Source organism: Ptychodera flava, chromosome 18, assembly GCF_041260155.1.
Source record: "Ptychodera flava strain L36383 chromosome 18, AS_Pfla_20210202, whole genome shotgun sequence".
Taxonomy (NCBI): domain Eukaryota; kingdom Metazoa; phylum Hemichordata; class Enteropneusta; family Ptychoderidae; genus Ptychodera; species Ptychodera flava.
In genome coordinates, this window is record NC_091945.1 from 29844379 (window position 1) to 29857667 (window position 13289).

A 13289-nucleotide genomic window follows, 5' to 3' on the forward strand; every position below is an offset into this window, starting at 1 on the left:
CCATTTACAGCAAATATTGTTACGAAACCATGAAACCTGGGAATGGCTAAACACAGAGAAATAAGATTTATTTCTCGAAACAGCCTTTCACAACATGCTTTTCAAACACCGGAAAGCAGGCACCAATATCGACCCGAAATCTATTACAAAGTCCATGAAAAATTGACACAAAACCAAAAGTTCGGTTAATCGATTTAAATGCCTAAAACAAGTAATCGTTGTCAGATTAGTACAACATTTACTGTTAACATAACGAGCACTAGCAACGCTCAAAATATGCCCTAAAACAAAAATCCTTATAAGCGTCCAGAAACTCCGGTCGATGCTGGGTCGTGTTATTTATAATATGACACCACACACCGGATCGCTCACTATAGAGTCAGTCAATAGTGGCTAACTCTCTCAATAATGAATCTGGCTTCTCCTCTTCGAGGACGAAGATGACTTCATCACACAACCAAGCGGAGGGGATACAAAACAAGAGAGCGACTGATGAAGGAACCCCATTTTTGGTTCCGAAACGCCGTTAAGACAAATCACTCAATCAACAAACCGGTTTACCGGGGACCCAGATCACATGACTAGGGTCAAAGCACTATCGATTCACCGGTGTCTCGCAATGTATTCCACACAAAATAAAAGCAATGATCCTTTTATTCACCATAGCGTAATACTAAACAATCTTGGTAGAGCCGATGTGTGGAGTTGCCCTCATTTTCCTTTATATAAAATGTGGTGGTTATTTCACATTTAGATTGGCTTATTATCTGAAAAACAATGTTTGCATTTTATTGTAGCATCCGTGACATAATGAATTGAAATGGAATACACAATAATAAATGCATATACAGCACAGAATTCATTGTTCTTTTCACTAGAATTCTAATAACATATTCAATACAATTACTGCATTCTTAAAAAAACACCAATCTAAGTGTTACAGTTGAGGCTGAACATAACTTTTTGAGTGTTTTATTACTTTTTAAAAAATCAATTTTGTGCAAATTTACAATTTTATGCCTTGAAGACATTTTGTAACCCAACTCCATGTATGTACACACAAAACACACTAGTATTTATGTTTCAGTGGATTAACTGCTTTAAAATGTTTTAAATAGTTATTAATTATGATTATGTAGTAAACACCGTCACGGACGCTACACCGTCACGGATGCTACATTTCCATATTTTAGGTATATTAATAGTGAACGCAAGGGACAGTAATTATATAATTTGTTTATTTAAGGTAGGCACCTATTGACACTTAGGCCTGTGACATCAGATCTTTTATAACTCCTGTTGTCCTTAAGATATGAGTGTGTCACGGATGCTACAAGAAATTCTGACCACAACGATCTCCATTTTCATTTATTCACAAAACAATACAATATGCAATTTTATTTAAATTTTGGTGTATAAAATGCTTGCCATGGATGTGAGGTTGGAATTAAATTCAATATTACAATATTTTATCCATTTTTCTACATATAAACTAACGGTAGATGTACTTATGGTCATAAAACACAAAAAACATAACGATGTTACAGTTTGGTAAAAATACCACAGTTTCTGTTCCGATGCACATAGTCACACGAAATAACTTGTGAAAGAAAGGTTAGGTATTCTGCAATAACATATGTAAGCTAAAAATTCCACAATTTTAACACTGTGTTCCAAAAAACATTTTGAAATTAAGTACATTTTGAAGTGAAACAGTATAACGCTACTTTTTACAGTTTTTCAAGGCATTTTTGTGGATGTACAACCAAACCTGCACAATATATGCAATATTTCTTTATGTGACCAAGTTAGTTACAACTATTAGTATTTATTAGAACACAAATAAGCAATATAATATCAGTCTGAATAGCAGATATATGTCCATAACAAATGAAAATCATCTAGCGCACCCTGATTGTGACTGACCCGACAGGACTTTGCGACTGAGGAGAAACCACACACTTGGGTTTTAAAACATTGATTTCAGGATCACAGCGTTCAAAAGACACCACATGACAGATCCGACTATGTCACGCCATAGCTTTCCCTAAACAAACAACACACGACTGAAATTTTATCAAACACAAATAATACAACCTTATAATGCAAACAAGGGGATAAAACAGAAAAATAACATCACGGGACATAAATCGTCCCCTTATATACATCACTATTGACAAAGATCCATAATGGAGCCCACACTACTGCAGTACCACCGTAAATAGTCAGATTTGCAACCTCTTCCCCCTTACACACAATAGATGCTGACGAAATACTTGAATACTCCAGTCACCTACAAATATCACTATGAGTGGCAAGAGAGTATTATATTATACTCTTCATGACTTTAATTAGCTTTTGATATAGAGACTTTGTGTTTAATATTGTCTGTTAAAACTGATAAAGAAGTTGTCCTTTAAGTATTCAAATGTGTAGCGTCCGTGACGCTACTGAAATCACAATAATATGTTGGAAATCAAATATTCAGTAAATCATTTATTGTTCACTTTATAGTGTTACTAGGACAGTTTTGCATTGCATAGCATTTTCTACATACCAGTTATCTCAAGAATTTTCGCATTCAGTGTTGTATTTCTGATAAAATTTCTGGTTATTGAAAAAACAGCACTACAAATATTCTTTATGTCAAACTTCCTTAATAATATGTTTTTGATTTGTTTGTAATCAATTCTTGTCATAATTTTAATGTTTTTACAGGTTTACTGGTTATAATAAAACATAGTTTGTTTCACACACATATTCCTGAATGTGTAGTGTCCGTGACGCTTTTACCATACTACGAAAATGACTAGAAAACTAACAAAAAATGAGCAAAATTTTGCTGCAAATACTATTAATATTTTCTAAAGACTTCAACAATTGCAGTAAAAAATAATTTAAATGTACTAGAGGGCAAATCTGTAAACTAGAGGAATCATAAGCTCACGGAGAGAAAAAAATGAAAAATTCTTTTTTTTTCGTAACAAATCATTTGGCAGGAAATCATGCAAAGCTGGGTAAAATCCTGATACATTCGGCTTATTTTCTGCAACAGATGTATATATTTTCTGGTTAAACTTTTAAAAAGAATATTTATACAAATGTTGTGTAGTCTACTATGTTATTTCTCCATCAACTCATAATATTTTGTAGTGTCCGTGACGGTGTGTCAACACAATAAAGAACTGGTTGCCATGGAAATACTGAGAAAGTTTGGTTCACAACTTTTCAAGCAAATATGTACCAAACCTTAAGCTTTGTGAATTTAGTAAATTTAGATATGTGTCTACAAGATGAAATTTTGACAAAAGTGAAACACTCTAGAGCACCCTGATTGTGACTGAGCCGTTTGGCAATTTGCAGGATTTCTAATTCTATACGATATTTTGCTCGCTTGTCAGCACCTCAATTTTTGTATCTTTAATTACACGCACTGTGTTTGTTGTTGATAATCTTCAACCATTGTGACTAGTGTGTTGTTTTTAAGTTCAGTGAATACTTCTTTCAGAAGTTTTAAAGTATCTTCAGTGCCTTTTTTCTCCTTTAAATTCTCAAATATTTCTGCTGCATTTTCGAGGTTTTGCAATTCACCCCTAGGTATCTCTTCGTCTCTGAGCAGGAATCTCAAGTCACGCTCTTGATTTCTGTCCAGCTTCTTCCCCATGTCGAGAAATAGACATCTCAAATTTGAAATGCTTGAGTAATCTATTAAACGAACAAGAAGAAAAGTTTCAAGAGCATAACATGAATGATCAGTTTGAAATATTACCATATTCTTTTCGAACAATAAAAACATGTTACTAAAAAAACAATACTATGGGTTATAACAAAGATTCAGAGTCTATAAACCCTAATAACTGAGACGGATATATATGTTTAGATATATACAGATTTCAACAAGACTGCGATATGTTTTAACTAAATTTTGCTCACTTGTTACTTTAACAAAAAAACAAGGCTAGGTAGGTCAAAACAACTTTGCGTGATATCTCTAGATGTTTGCCTCAACCAAATGTTCTGTAAATATACGAAAGAAATTTAATTTGAACTCTATAATACATAAATGGTTTCTTGATCAGCATTTTCAAGCATGTAAAGACAATGAACATATTTTCCTGTCCATAGGGTCTGGACACTGTTTATTTTCACACAATCCTTTAAAAACATACATATGGACAACAGTGTCTAAACATACAACAAGTCATCGTTGATGACACAGTCCCCGCTTGTCCATTTTGTTATAATCTTTGTTGTCTAGGTAGCTGTGGTCTAGGTAGCTGTGGAATGACATTGATGCAACGGGTGCATCTGACCTGTGACTTGCATAATAAAGTAATCTAAGGAACGTTCAATAAATGACTCATCTCTGCCGGTAATGACCACTCAAGGAACTTTTGATTACATCACACATAACGATGCCCTTACTGCCTCCAGTGTCATGATGGCACATACTATACACATGGTTTGGTGGAATTTTCGAAATGGTATGGGATCGGGTATGTTGTTGTAATCAGCCATTTCGGATCATATAATGAAACAAATTAATGTGCACAAGAATGCAGCCATAGTATTTTATCTTCGTATCACGTTTGAACAAAATCAGTCCATCGAGGAACAGTGACCTATGTTTATATTTCAAAGACATAAAAAAGCCACACCAAAATTTAAATCAAATGGCAGTCTATTGACCATATGGATCATAGCACAAAATTAGTAGACATTCATATCTATGCCATAGTACTTTATCTTTGTACCAAGTCTCAACAACATTGGTTAAAAGAATATTTGCATATGATTAAGCCTCAAAGACATGAAAAAATCCAAAAATGACCATCTGACAGCGATATTGGAAAAAAATGACAATCTGGCAGCCATATTGGAACATGTCACAAAGTAAATTGACATGTATATGTATGCCATAGTGCTTGATCTTTGTGCCAAGTTTGGACAAAATGGGTGTAATGACCTTTGAATTACGATTCAAAGTCATGCAAAATTCCAACAAAATGGCAGTTCTGCAGCCATATTGGATCCTATCGCAAGCTTAATTGATACATGCATATGTATGCCATAGTGCTTTGCCTTTGTGCCAAGTTTGAACCAAATCGGTTCAAGGATGTTTGAGTTATGGTTCGAAGACATGAAAAAATCGCAAAAAAAATGGCCGCCTGTCAGACATATTGGATCATATCACGAAATAAATTGGTGTTCATATGAAGGGCATAATGTTTTGCTTTTGTGCCAAATTTGAACAGAATCGGTTCAAGGACCTTTGAGTTATGGTTCAAAGACACGAAAAATCGCAAACAAAATGGCCGCCTCGTGGTCATATTGGATTGTATCACAAAATAATTTGACATGCATATGTATGCCATAGTGTTATACCTTTGTGGCAAATTTGAACAGAATTTGTTCAAGGATGTCTGAGTTATGGTCCAAAGACATGAAAAATCGCAACAAAATGGCCGCCACGCGCCCATATTAAAACACATCGCGAAATAATTTGACATGGATATGTAAGCCATAGTGTTATGCCTTTGTGCTAAGTTTGAGCAGAATGTGCTCAAGGATGTCTGAGTTATGGTCCAAAGACATGAAAAATCGCAACAAAATGGCCGCCACGCGCCCATATTGAAACATATCGCGAAATAATTTGACATGGATATGTAAGCCATAGTGTTATGCCTTTGTGCCAAGTTTGAGCAGAATGTGCTCAAGGATGTCTGAGTTATGGTCCAAAGACATGAAAAATCGCAACAAAATGGCCGCCACGCGCCCATATTGAAACATATCGCGAAATAATTTGACATGGATATGTAAGCCATAGTGTTATGCCTTTGTGCCAAGTTTGAGCAGAATGTGCTCAAGGATGTCTGAGTTATGGTCCAAAGACATGAAAAATCGCAATAAAATGGCCGCCTCGCGCCCATATTGGATCGTATCACAAAATAAATCGATGTGCATCTGTAGGTCATAGTCCTATGCCTTTGTGCCAAGTTTGAACAAAATCAGTTTAGCAGTGTCTGAGAAACTGTTGATGACGGACGGACGGACGGACGGACACACGGACGGGACCCAATCTATAAGTCCCCGCCGGACTTCGTCCGCGGGGACTAAAAACTTGATATCAGTCCCATCCCCAGATGAGCCATGAAAGGACAAGAAGAATATTTTCCGTCATGATGCCTTATAACTTTGCAGGATTTGTCACATTAAATATCATCTGGAATAATAGTAGGTCAGTATGTCATGTTACTTGAACTTTAACCTTACACAATCACTTGCCAAAAAATTGCAACACCGGGTAAAATGGAATAAAAATAATTTCAACTTCAATGCCCAAATATCAAGGAGATGGAACATATAATTATATCGTATGGTTAATAATGTCAAGAATAGTAGAATATTGAAATGAGCCCTGTAAAAAAATAAAAAAAAGCGTTTATGTGTCATAAGCACGTTGGATATCTTAAACATATTGTCTTTCAGCAATGTATTCATAAAACGGGCATTCCTTTGAAATATGATTAAATATGATGGAAATTTAGAGGTCAAATAACAATGATTTTCTGAACTCTGCTATACAAAATCATATATCTTTTTCAATTTAAGTAAGTGAAAGAGAGATATGGCACAGAATGACATATGATGAAGAAATGACATAGACTGAATTTGAAATTAATTCGAACATTAATTTTGTCATTTATTAAATACAAAACAGGTTTGTCACAATGTTATGCATGTTGAAACCTTTTATTAGTTCCAGAGACCAGCTCTGGAACTGTTAGTTTTTGCTCACTTTCCTTTTCTTTCTTTCTTTCTCTATTTCCGTATTACTATCATAGAACATGCTATACACAAATTTTACCTTAATTACCCAGAATGCATTGCGACACGCTTATGACGTCATCGCTCAGCTCGGACGGGTTTTACGGGCATTTCTTGTGTGTTTATTTATTTATTTTTTATTCTGCATTGCTCGACTATCATATTGCGTTCAGCTATTAATAATTCTAGCTTTCTTTCGCTTTGTTTTTTGTTGCTTTTTGATTTTATTTTTCTCTAAATACTCGCCGTACGTGGCTATACTGTTTCGCCCGAATGCTCATGAGACAACAATGGCGGCGGATCGATCGCTTCGCTCGCATAGAGACAGAAAAGGAGGCTTTCCGTAAGTTTACAAGCGCGGCTGGGCACATCGTGTACCTAGGCGAGGTGGGTGTGCTCGAAAACGAAGATCAATGCAAAATTTGGATTCAAAATCGGCTGTTTTGGCGGAGAAACTGCCCGCCGTATTTCTGAGGAGCCACCAGCGGTTTTTCCTATATCAGTCTGCGAGGCCGTTTAACGCCGGTAACACACAGCCCTGCCATGCAGAGCTGGGCAGCATACTTGAACAGATCCGGTCAGCGGAGCAAAAATTATTGCTCTGGCTCGCGAGAATGTCGTCTGATATACATTTCCGTGCGTTGTCGCCCCCGTATGTATCTGTTGCGTTTTTACCGTACATGTAGGCATTTGTAATCTGTGGACTGCCTTGCTGCGGATCCGTAGCCCTACCACTCCCTTTGCTGGTTGTGTTCCCCAACACAACCAGCAAAGGGAGTGGCAGGGCTACGGATCCGCAGCAATGGAAGTGCCTTGCTTTTAGTTGTATTATGGTGTTTACTGCTAGCAGCTCTAACTATAGGTACGTGCTTGAATATTAAAATCCAAAGCACTCTTTCATTCTGCACCTATCTTTGTCACACATTCTCTTGTTTCTTCCTCTGCTCTGGTCTCTGGAACTTTACTTTTGCTTGCAAATGCTTTCTCGTTACATCTGAATTAGTCTTTATACATTGCTAGTGAGATATTGTAGAAATTTTCTACGTCAGCTGAATTGTTGAGTGTAATTCAAACACTGTATTCACAGCAGAATGGCACTTAAAAGTCTCAATGGTAATTGGGACAATAATGCCACTACAATGCCAAAGATGAAAGTTTTACTTACCATATCTCACTCTGTTTTGTGTAGCTGTAGATAAAGAATAATAAGGTTGAGAACTGGTTCGGGAACATTACATTTTAGAAATATTTCGCAGAAAGGCTGTAGTTTCTGCTGTTTTTACGAGTATGTTGAAAAGGAGAAACACTTCGAAATATAAACCTGCTTTTCATCAGAAAATTTCATTTCAAAATCAGGGCACTAATGCCAATATAAACTAGCATAGAGGGAAGCAGATTACAGTCTGACTGCGAAGAGCGTGTGAGCTTACTAGCAAAGCTTTTCACAGCTTGTTTTGGTTCTAAAGGACAGCATTAAAGAAAGACAGAACCCGAAGATCGTGCAAGGAATAAATAATTTACGTCCAATTTGCACCTGTATGGGTACCTCTTCTTGCATTATAATTATGTTATAATAATAATAATATTTTTATTGCTTGCTTGTAAATATAGGATTTACATCACATTTGTGGCAATAAAAGTGTGATACAAAAATAAGTTCAAATTTTCTTCAATAAAGATAAAGTATTACAGTATAATAATAGAAGCTAATAATAAATATAACTAGGTATTTCTTTGTTTATATAAAGTAAAAATATAATCTGCAAGTTGTTCATTAAAAGATAACTCTTGTTTTGTTAGTAGAGAAATAAGCTGATTTTCAGTATTGTCGTTTGGGAAATTGATTTTGCTGAAAAAGTTCTTTCTTTGGACTTTGTATTTCTGACAGACTAATAAAAAGTGTGTTTCATCTTCAATACTGTTGGTGTTACACTGATTGCAGTATCTTTCAGTAATTGGGTTTTTGGAACAGTGTGTCTCCCTTCTTGAATTGCTAGATCATGATTGCTAATGCGAAGTTTGGTGAGTAATTTTCTTTTCTCACCTTGTAACTGTGTTAAGTAGTGTAACTGTGTTATATGAAAATTGTAGCAATGGGTGCTTTGTTTAAACTTTACATATGTGTAGTTTTACACTATACTGATAATTACATGAAACAATGAATTGTACTTTTTTATAACTTACTAGATGCAATATCCTCTGGTGTTTTTCTCTCCTTATAAGGAAAACAGAAAGAGTGTTATTATGTTGTGTCCTTGTTGTGGTATTGACATTTTGAAAGAATAAAGTGAGTTTGGCATGAAGAAGACAGTAGGACTCGCATACTGATACAACATTGATCATGTTGATTGCCGATCAATTCATTTATAACATGATAGTCCATCTCCATGATAGTAAAATGCAAACAAAATGATGCAGACTAATTACAATATTTTCCTGCCAAAAGTAGCCAGTGTACATTTTATATTAGCTGAACAAATACCAGTAGTTGAACCGGTATATTTATCACATGGTCAAGTAAATATCAAGTCATGAAACTCTTTTACTGTCAACATACTTTAAAAAGACACTATAAAAAACTGGAAAGAATTAGAACAGTTAAGTTCAAGAAAACGCCAAATGCTAATAATGGGTACATTTACTGAAACAGAGATAGCATGCACCTAACATGACGACTCAAAAATCTTCAGATGGTCAGTTATGTTATCCAGAGACAATATATGCTTGAATCAAAGGCAAATTCCAAACATTACAAAGTTTTAACAATTGAGATTGGCCCTTATTGGGTAGTTGCCTGGATGGGCAGCATTAAGGTTGTTTGAGTACCTCATAAAAAGTTGATAGATTTAACCTTAATACTTACAGATTGTGTACTGAATATAAACTCAGCAAGGTCCTTGTTATCCTTATGAAATGTCATCAGCCCCTTCATCGTAGTATGCTGACACCCATCCTTTGGCTCAACAAGAGCTTCCCAATGATTTTCACAGTATGGGTAGTATACACACTCATTGATATTAGTGACTAGATTAAAGTCACCAGTTACATAATTTCTTATGACATCAGCAGAAGCCAGTAGAATATTTGACTTGTATCTATGATTTTTGAACGCTGCAAATCTGGCAGATTTTACGAGGTCTTCGATTGAACGTCCTATATCTTCTATCACATGACACTCCATACGTGTATTTAAGTTTTTGTCTTGCAAGAGCAGTATCTGCACCCTTTGCAGCTGAGATTTCTTGAATTTTGTGATTTTGGTGAGCATGTTGTGCATGCTAGGCATAATGCCTTTAATGTATCTTCCAACAGCATATCTGCAAACAAATAGACACCACAATTTTCAAAAATTGTAGACAAGTATGTTAATGATTTTTACAACATGTGCAAGGATGAGTTTTAAAAATTTAAAATCTATAAAATCTATAAAACGCAACAATATCAACATCATAACATTAACAAAATGCGGTAATACTGGCATTATAACAGTCACAATGGGGGGATGGTCAATGGGGGAGGGTTAGGTTCTTTGTGCAACTGTTTATTTTGTTTTATTAAAATTTGTTATTCTTGACTGTGCTACTTCAAGTAAATATTTCAACTTCAACTTTCTTAATAACCTGCAATTCCTTATAACTATATTTCAAGTAAAAATTTCGATTCCATACAATCTACCTTATTTCTATAGTGAACAATAATATTTGTTTTATTGTAGTTTAAATGGACCGGGTTCGAGGCTGTGAGTGGGATGGTCCCGGGACGAGGCCACCAAATAGTTAATCATAATTGGCTTTGACCTTAGAGCACTCACACATGGATAGCCTTCATCCGCAAAGCTATTGTTCCTACCAACGAATAGCAACAATGGCAGTTAAAGCACAAAGTTTCCGCGAATGGTGCGAGACTGCAGGCCTAACGGAGGATAACCACAACATGCTAACTACACCAGGCATCCCATCAATCAATGTCCTGAAGTATCTCAATAATCAAGACATCATCGGACTTAACCTGCCTATCAGCCAATGCGGACTGCTCCCCTGGGCAGGAACAACTAAGACACAAAACCGGCAAAACAACAGGCACCTCAAGACCAACCTGCACACGGGATAGAAACATCAGGGGTGACTACAAAGTCCCTTGCCAAAGATTAAGAGCTGACTCCTCGAAGCATTTAGCGACGATACGCTAAAAGACATTGTATCAGACCAGCGCACCACGTCCCAAAATCCAGCGAAGGATGAGCGTAAACCATTACTGATTCTGGACTATATAACAACAAAGACTGCGTCGCTGGACTCTACCGACGAGACAGAGCTAGTAGCTCAGCCAGAAGGGGACATGAAGCCAATAACGCGGACCAACAAGCGTCGACCGAAACTTGACCAAGTTTCCCTTCCTAAGTGGATATTAGCAAACACCCGAATCTTAAAAACACTGATTAGCCGTGGCCTGTCCAGAAAGGGCACATTACTGTAGGGTAAGCCTAATTCACATGCCGCGTGCCACGCGCCGCTTGCCGTGAGCCAGAATTCGAAGTAGGTGCATTTTCACTCCAATTTAATTCATTGATTCATTTTCATGAATAAATCAACATTCGGGCTCCAACGCCGCCTTCTAAATGCATGAACTGGGACCAGCGAATGACCAGCGAATTCTGTGAGTATGCAGAAAGGGACTCGAGAGAAATTTATAGGGAGGAGGGCCAGTATTTTTCAAAATCACACTGCACGTAAATTTGTAACATTAAACATAGGGCCAAAGTCCCTGAAGCTACTATAGACATGGATACAAAATTAAGTATTTCCTGTCTGTATGAAATTATCTCACTAAGGTCATCCTAGGGACATGTAAACCAATATTAAGCTGCCTGACCAGCGGTTTTGAAAAAAAAACAAGCGACTCAACAGTTGACAGAGCTCTGCTGTGTTATGTAGAGAATAACCTTTGTGACACATGTATTGATGAAGAAGGTGGATATCTTTGATTGCTCATTTCAGGATGGCCTGACCAAAAATGGAAAAAATTCTGTAAAAATACAGATTTGCTAATTTCATCAGACTATATTAGTCAATAATAGCAAATAAACGAGAGTTAATTACATTCTAATTAAAGTAAACAAGACTTGCTTAAATCAAGATTTACGTCATAAAAAAGCAGCACATCTGTCAGGTTATAAAGAATCTTGAGCGGTTATCTTTTAATATCAGTATTTTTATCCTATTAACCAAGCACATTTTAACTTTCAAATTAACATTGTAAGTAAGTTCTGTTGAATAAGTTGAGACTGTGCGTACTCAGAGAAAGCACACTGAAGAGACAAATGTTTGAAACTTAAGAAGTACAAGGTCATCAAAAGCATTATAAGGAATCATGTTACACTTTCATTGCACTGTTTACACAGATTGCATAATTGCTATAAATAGCACATGAGGAATCTTACGGCCCAGCTTTACCATAAAAACCCTATCACTTTGACCACTCTTTTAATTGACCACTCTATTTTTTTCCTCAAAAAGTAATCTTATTTTATCCTTACCAAGTCAACCATAAATGGAAATTAGAACTTTCTCTATCTCTATTTATTTGACCACCCTATCATGACAAACTATAATGAGCAATTTCTTTTAGATAACATAAATGGTGGTTCAGAATATATCAAAGTTGGGATTCAGGAAAGTTGCCTTTACATGTTTTAATCCTCCAAGATGGTAAGCATTTCACTATGAACTGTCAAAAAAAGTTGAACTTTCTGATAATTCCATACTAAAATTATTTTGGCTTTGATGATTTCCTAATTAATTCAATTATTTAAAATCATATTAATTATTTTTTTCTTGGTGAATTGATAGGGTTTATACAGTACAACAATTACATACAATGTAAGTCAAATTTTGACCAAAAATGACAAAAAAATTCCTTAAAAATACACATTTGCATATTTCATCACAGTTTGAACAAATCTAAGTTGGGTTATCCCTAGGGACCTGTATACCAAATAACAAAGCTGTCTGACCAGCGGTTATGAAGAAGAGATTTTTTACCAAAAACACCTTTTTTGGCATTAATTTGCCTATTTTCAACAATATCAAAAAATTAAAAAAAATAGTTTCTCAAAATCATATTTTTCATCTACACAACAAATATCAAATCAGTAAGTACTGCGGTTCTCAAGATATTTGAGTGGACGGACGCCTCACAAACGGACATACATACATACATACATACATACATACATACATACATACATACATACATACATACATACAGACTGACGACGGACGCCGGACGGATACCCATCCCAATAGCTTCTATAGACTATAGTCTATAGTAGCTAAAAATTGATCAATAAAAAATCTGTACATTGATTTTGTAGACCATATGTTAAGGTTGCTATATTGCAAATATCTAGGTCCTATGGTGTCTATCGAACTGTGACTGGTATGGGCGTAAGCCTATTGACA

The 13289-nt window shown here is 35.8% G+C and overlaps 2 protein-coding genes across 3 annotated transcripts in view; one reads left to right on the forward strand and one right to left on the reverse strand.

The window, feature by feature from the left end:
- Window positions 1–13289, forward strand: part of LOC139117343 (alkylglycerol monooxygenase-like) — a 307539-nt gene that overhangs the window by 23887 nt on the left and 270363 nt on the right. The window lies entirely within an intron of this gene.
- Window positions 2627–13289, reverse strand: part of LOC139117342 (uncharacterized) — a 136659-nt gene continuing 125996 nt past the window's right edge. The window contains exons 8-11 of the mRNA XM_070680362.1: window positions 9692–10145; window positions 9013–9043; window positions 7994–8017; window positions 2627–3705 (exon numbers count right to left, since the gene is read on the reverse strand). Coding sequence (XP_070536463.1) covers window positions 3425–3705; window positions 7994–8017; window positions 9013–9043; window positions 9692–10145 — 790 coding nt within the window. The 3' untranslated portion in view covers window positions 2627–3424. The remainder of the gene's footprint in view (window positions 3706–7993; window positions 8018–9012; window positions 9044–9691; window positions 10146–13289) is intronic.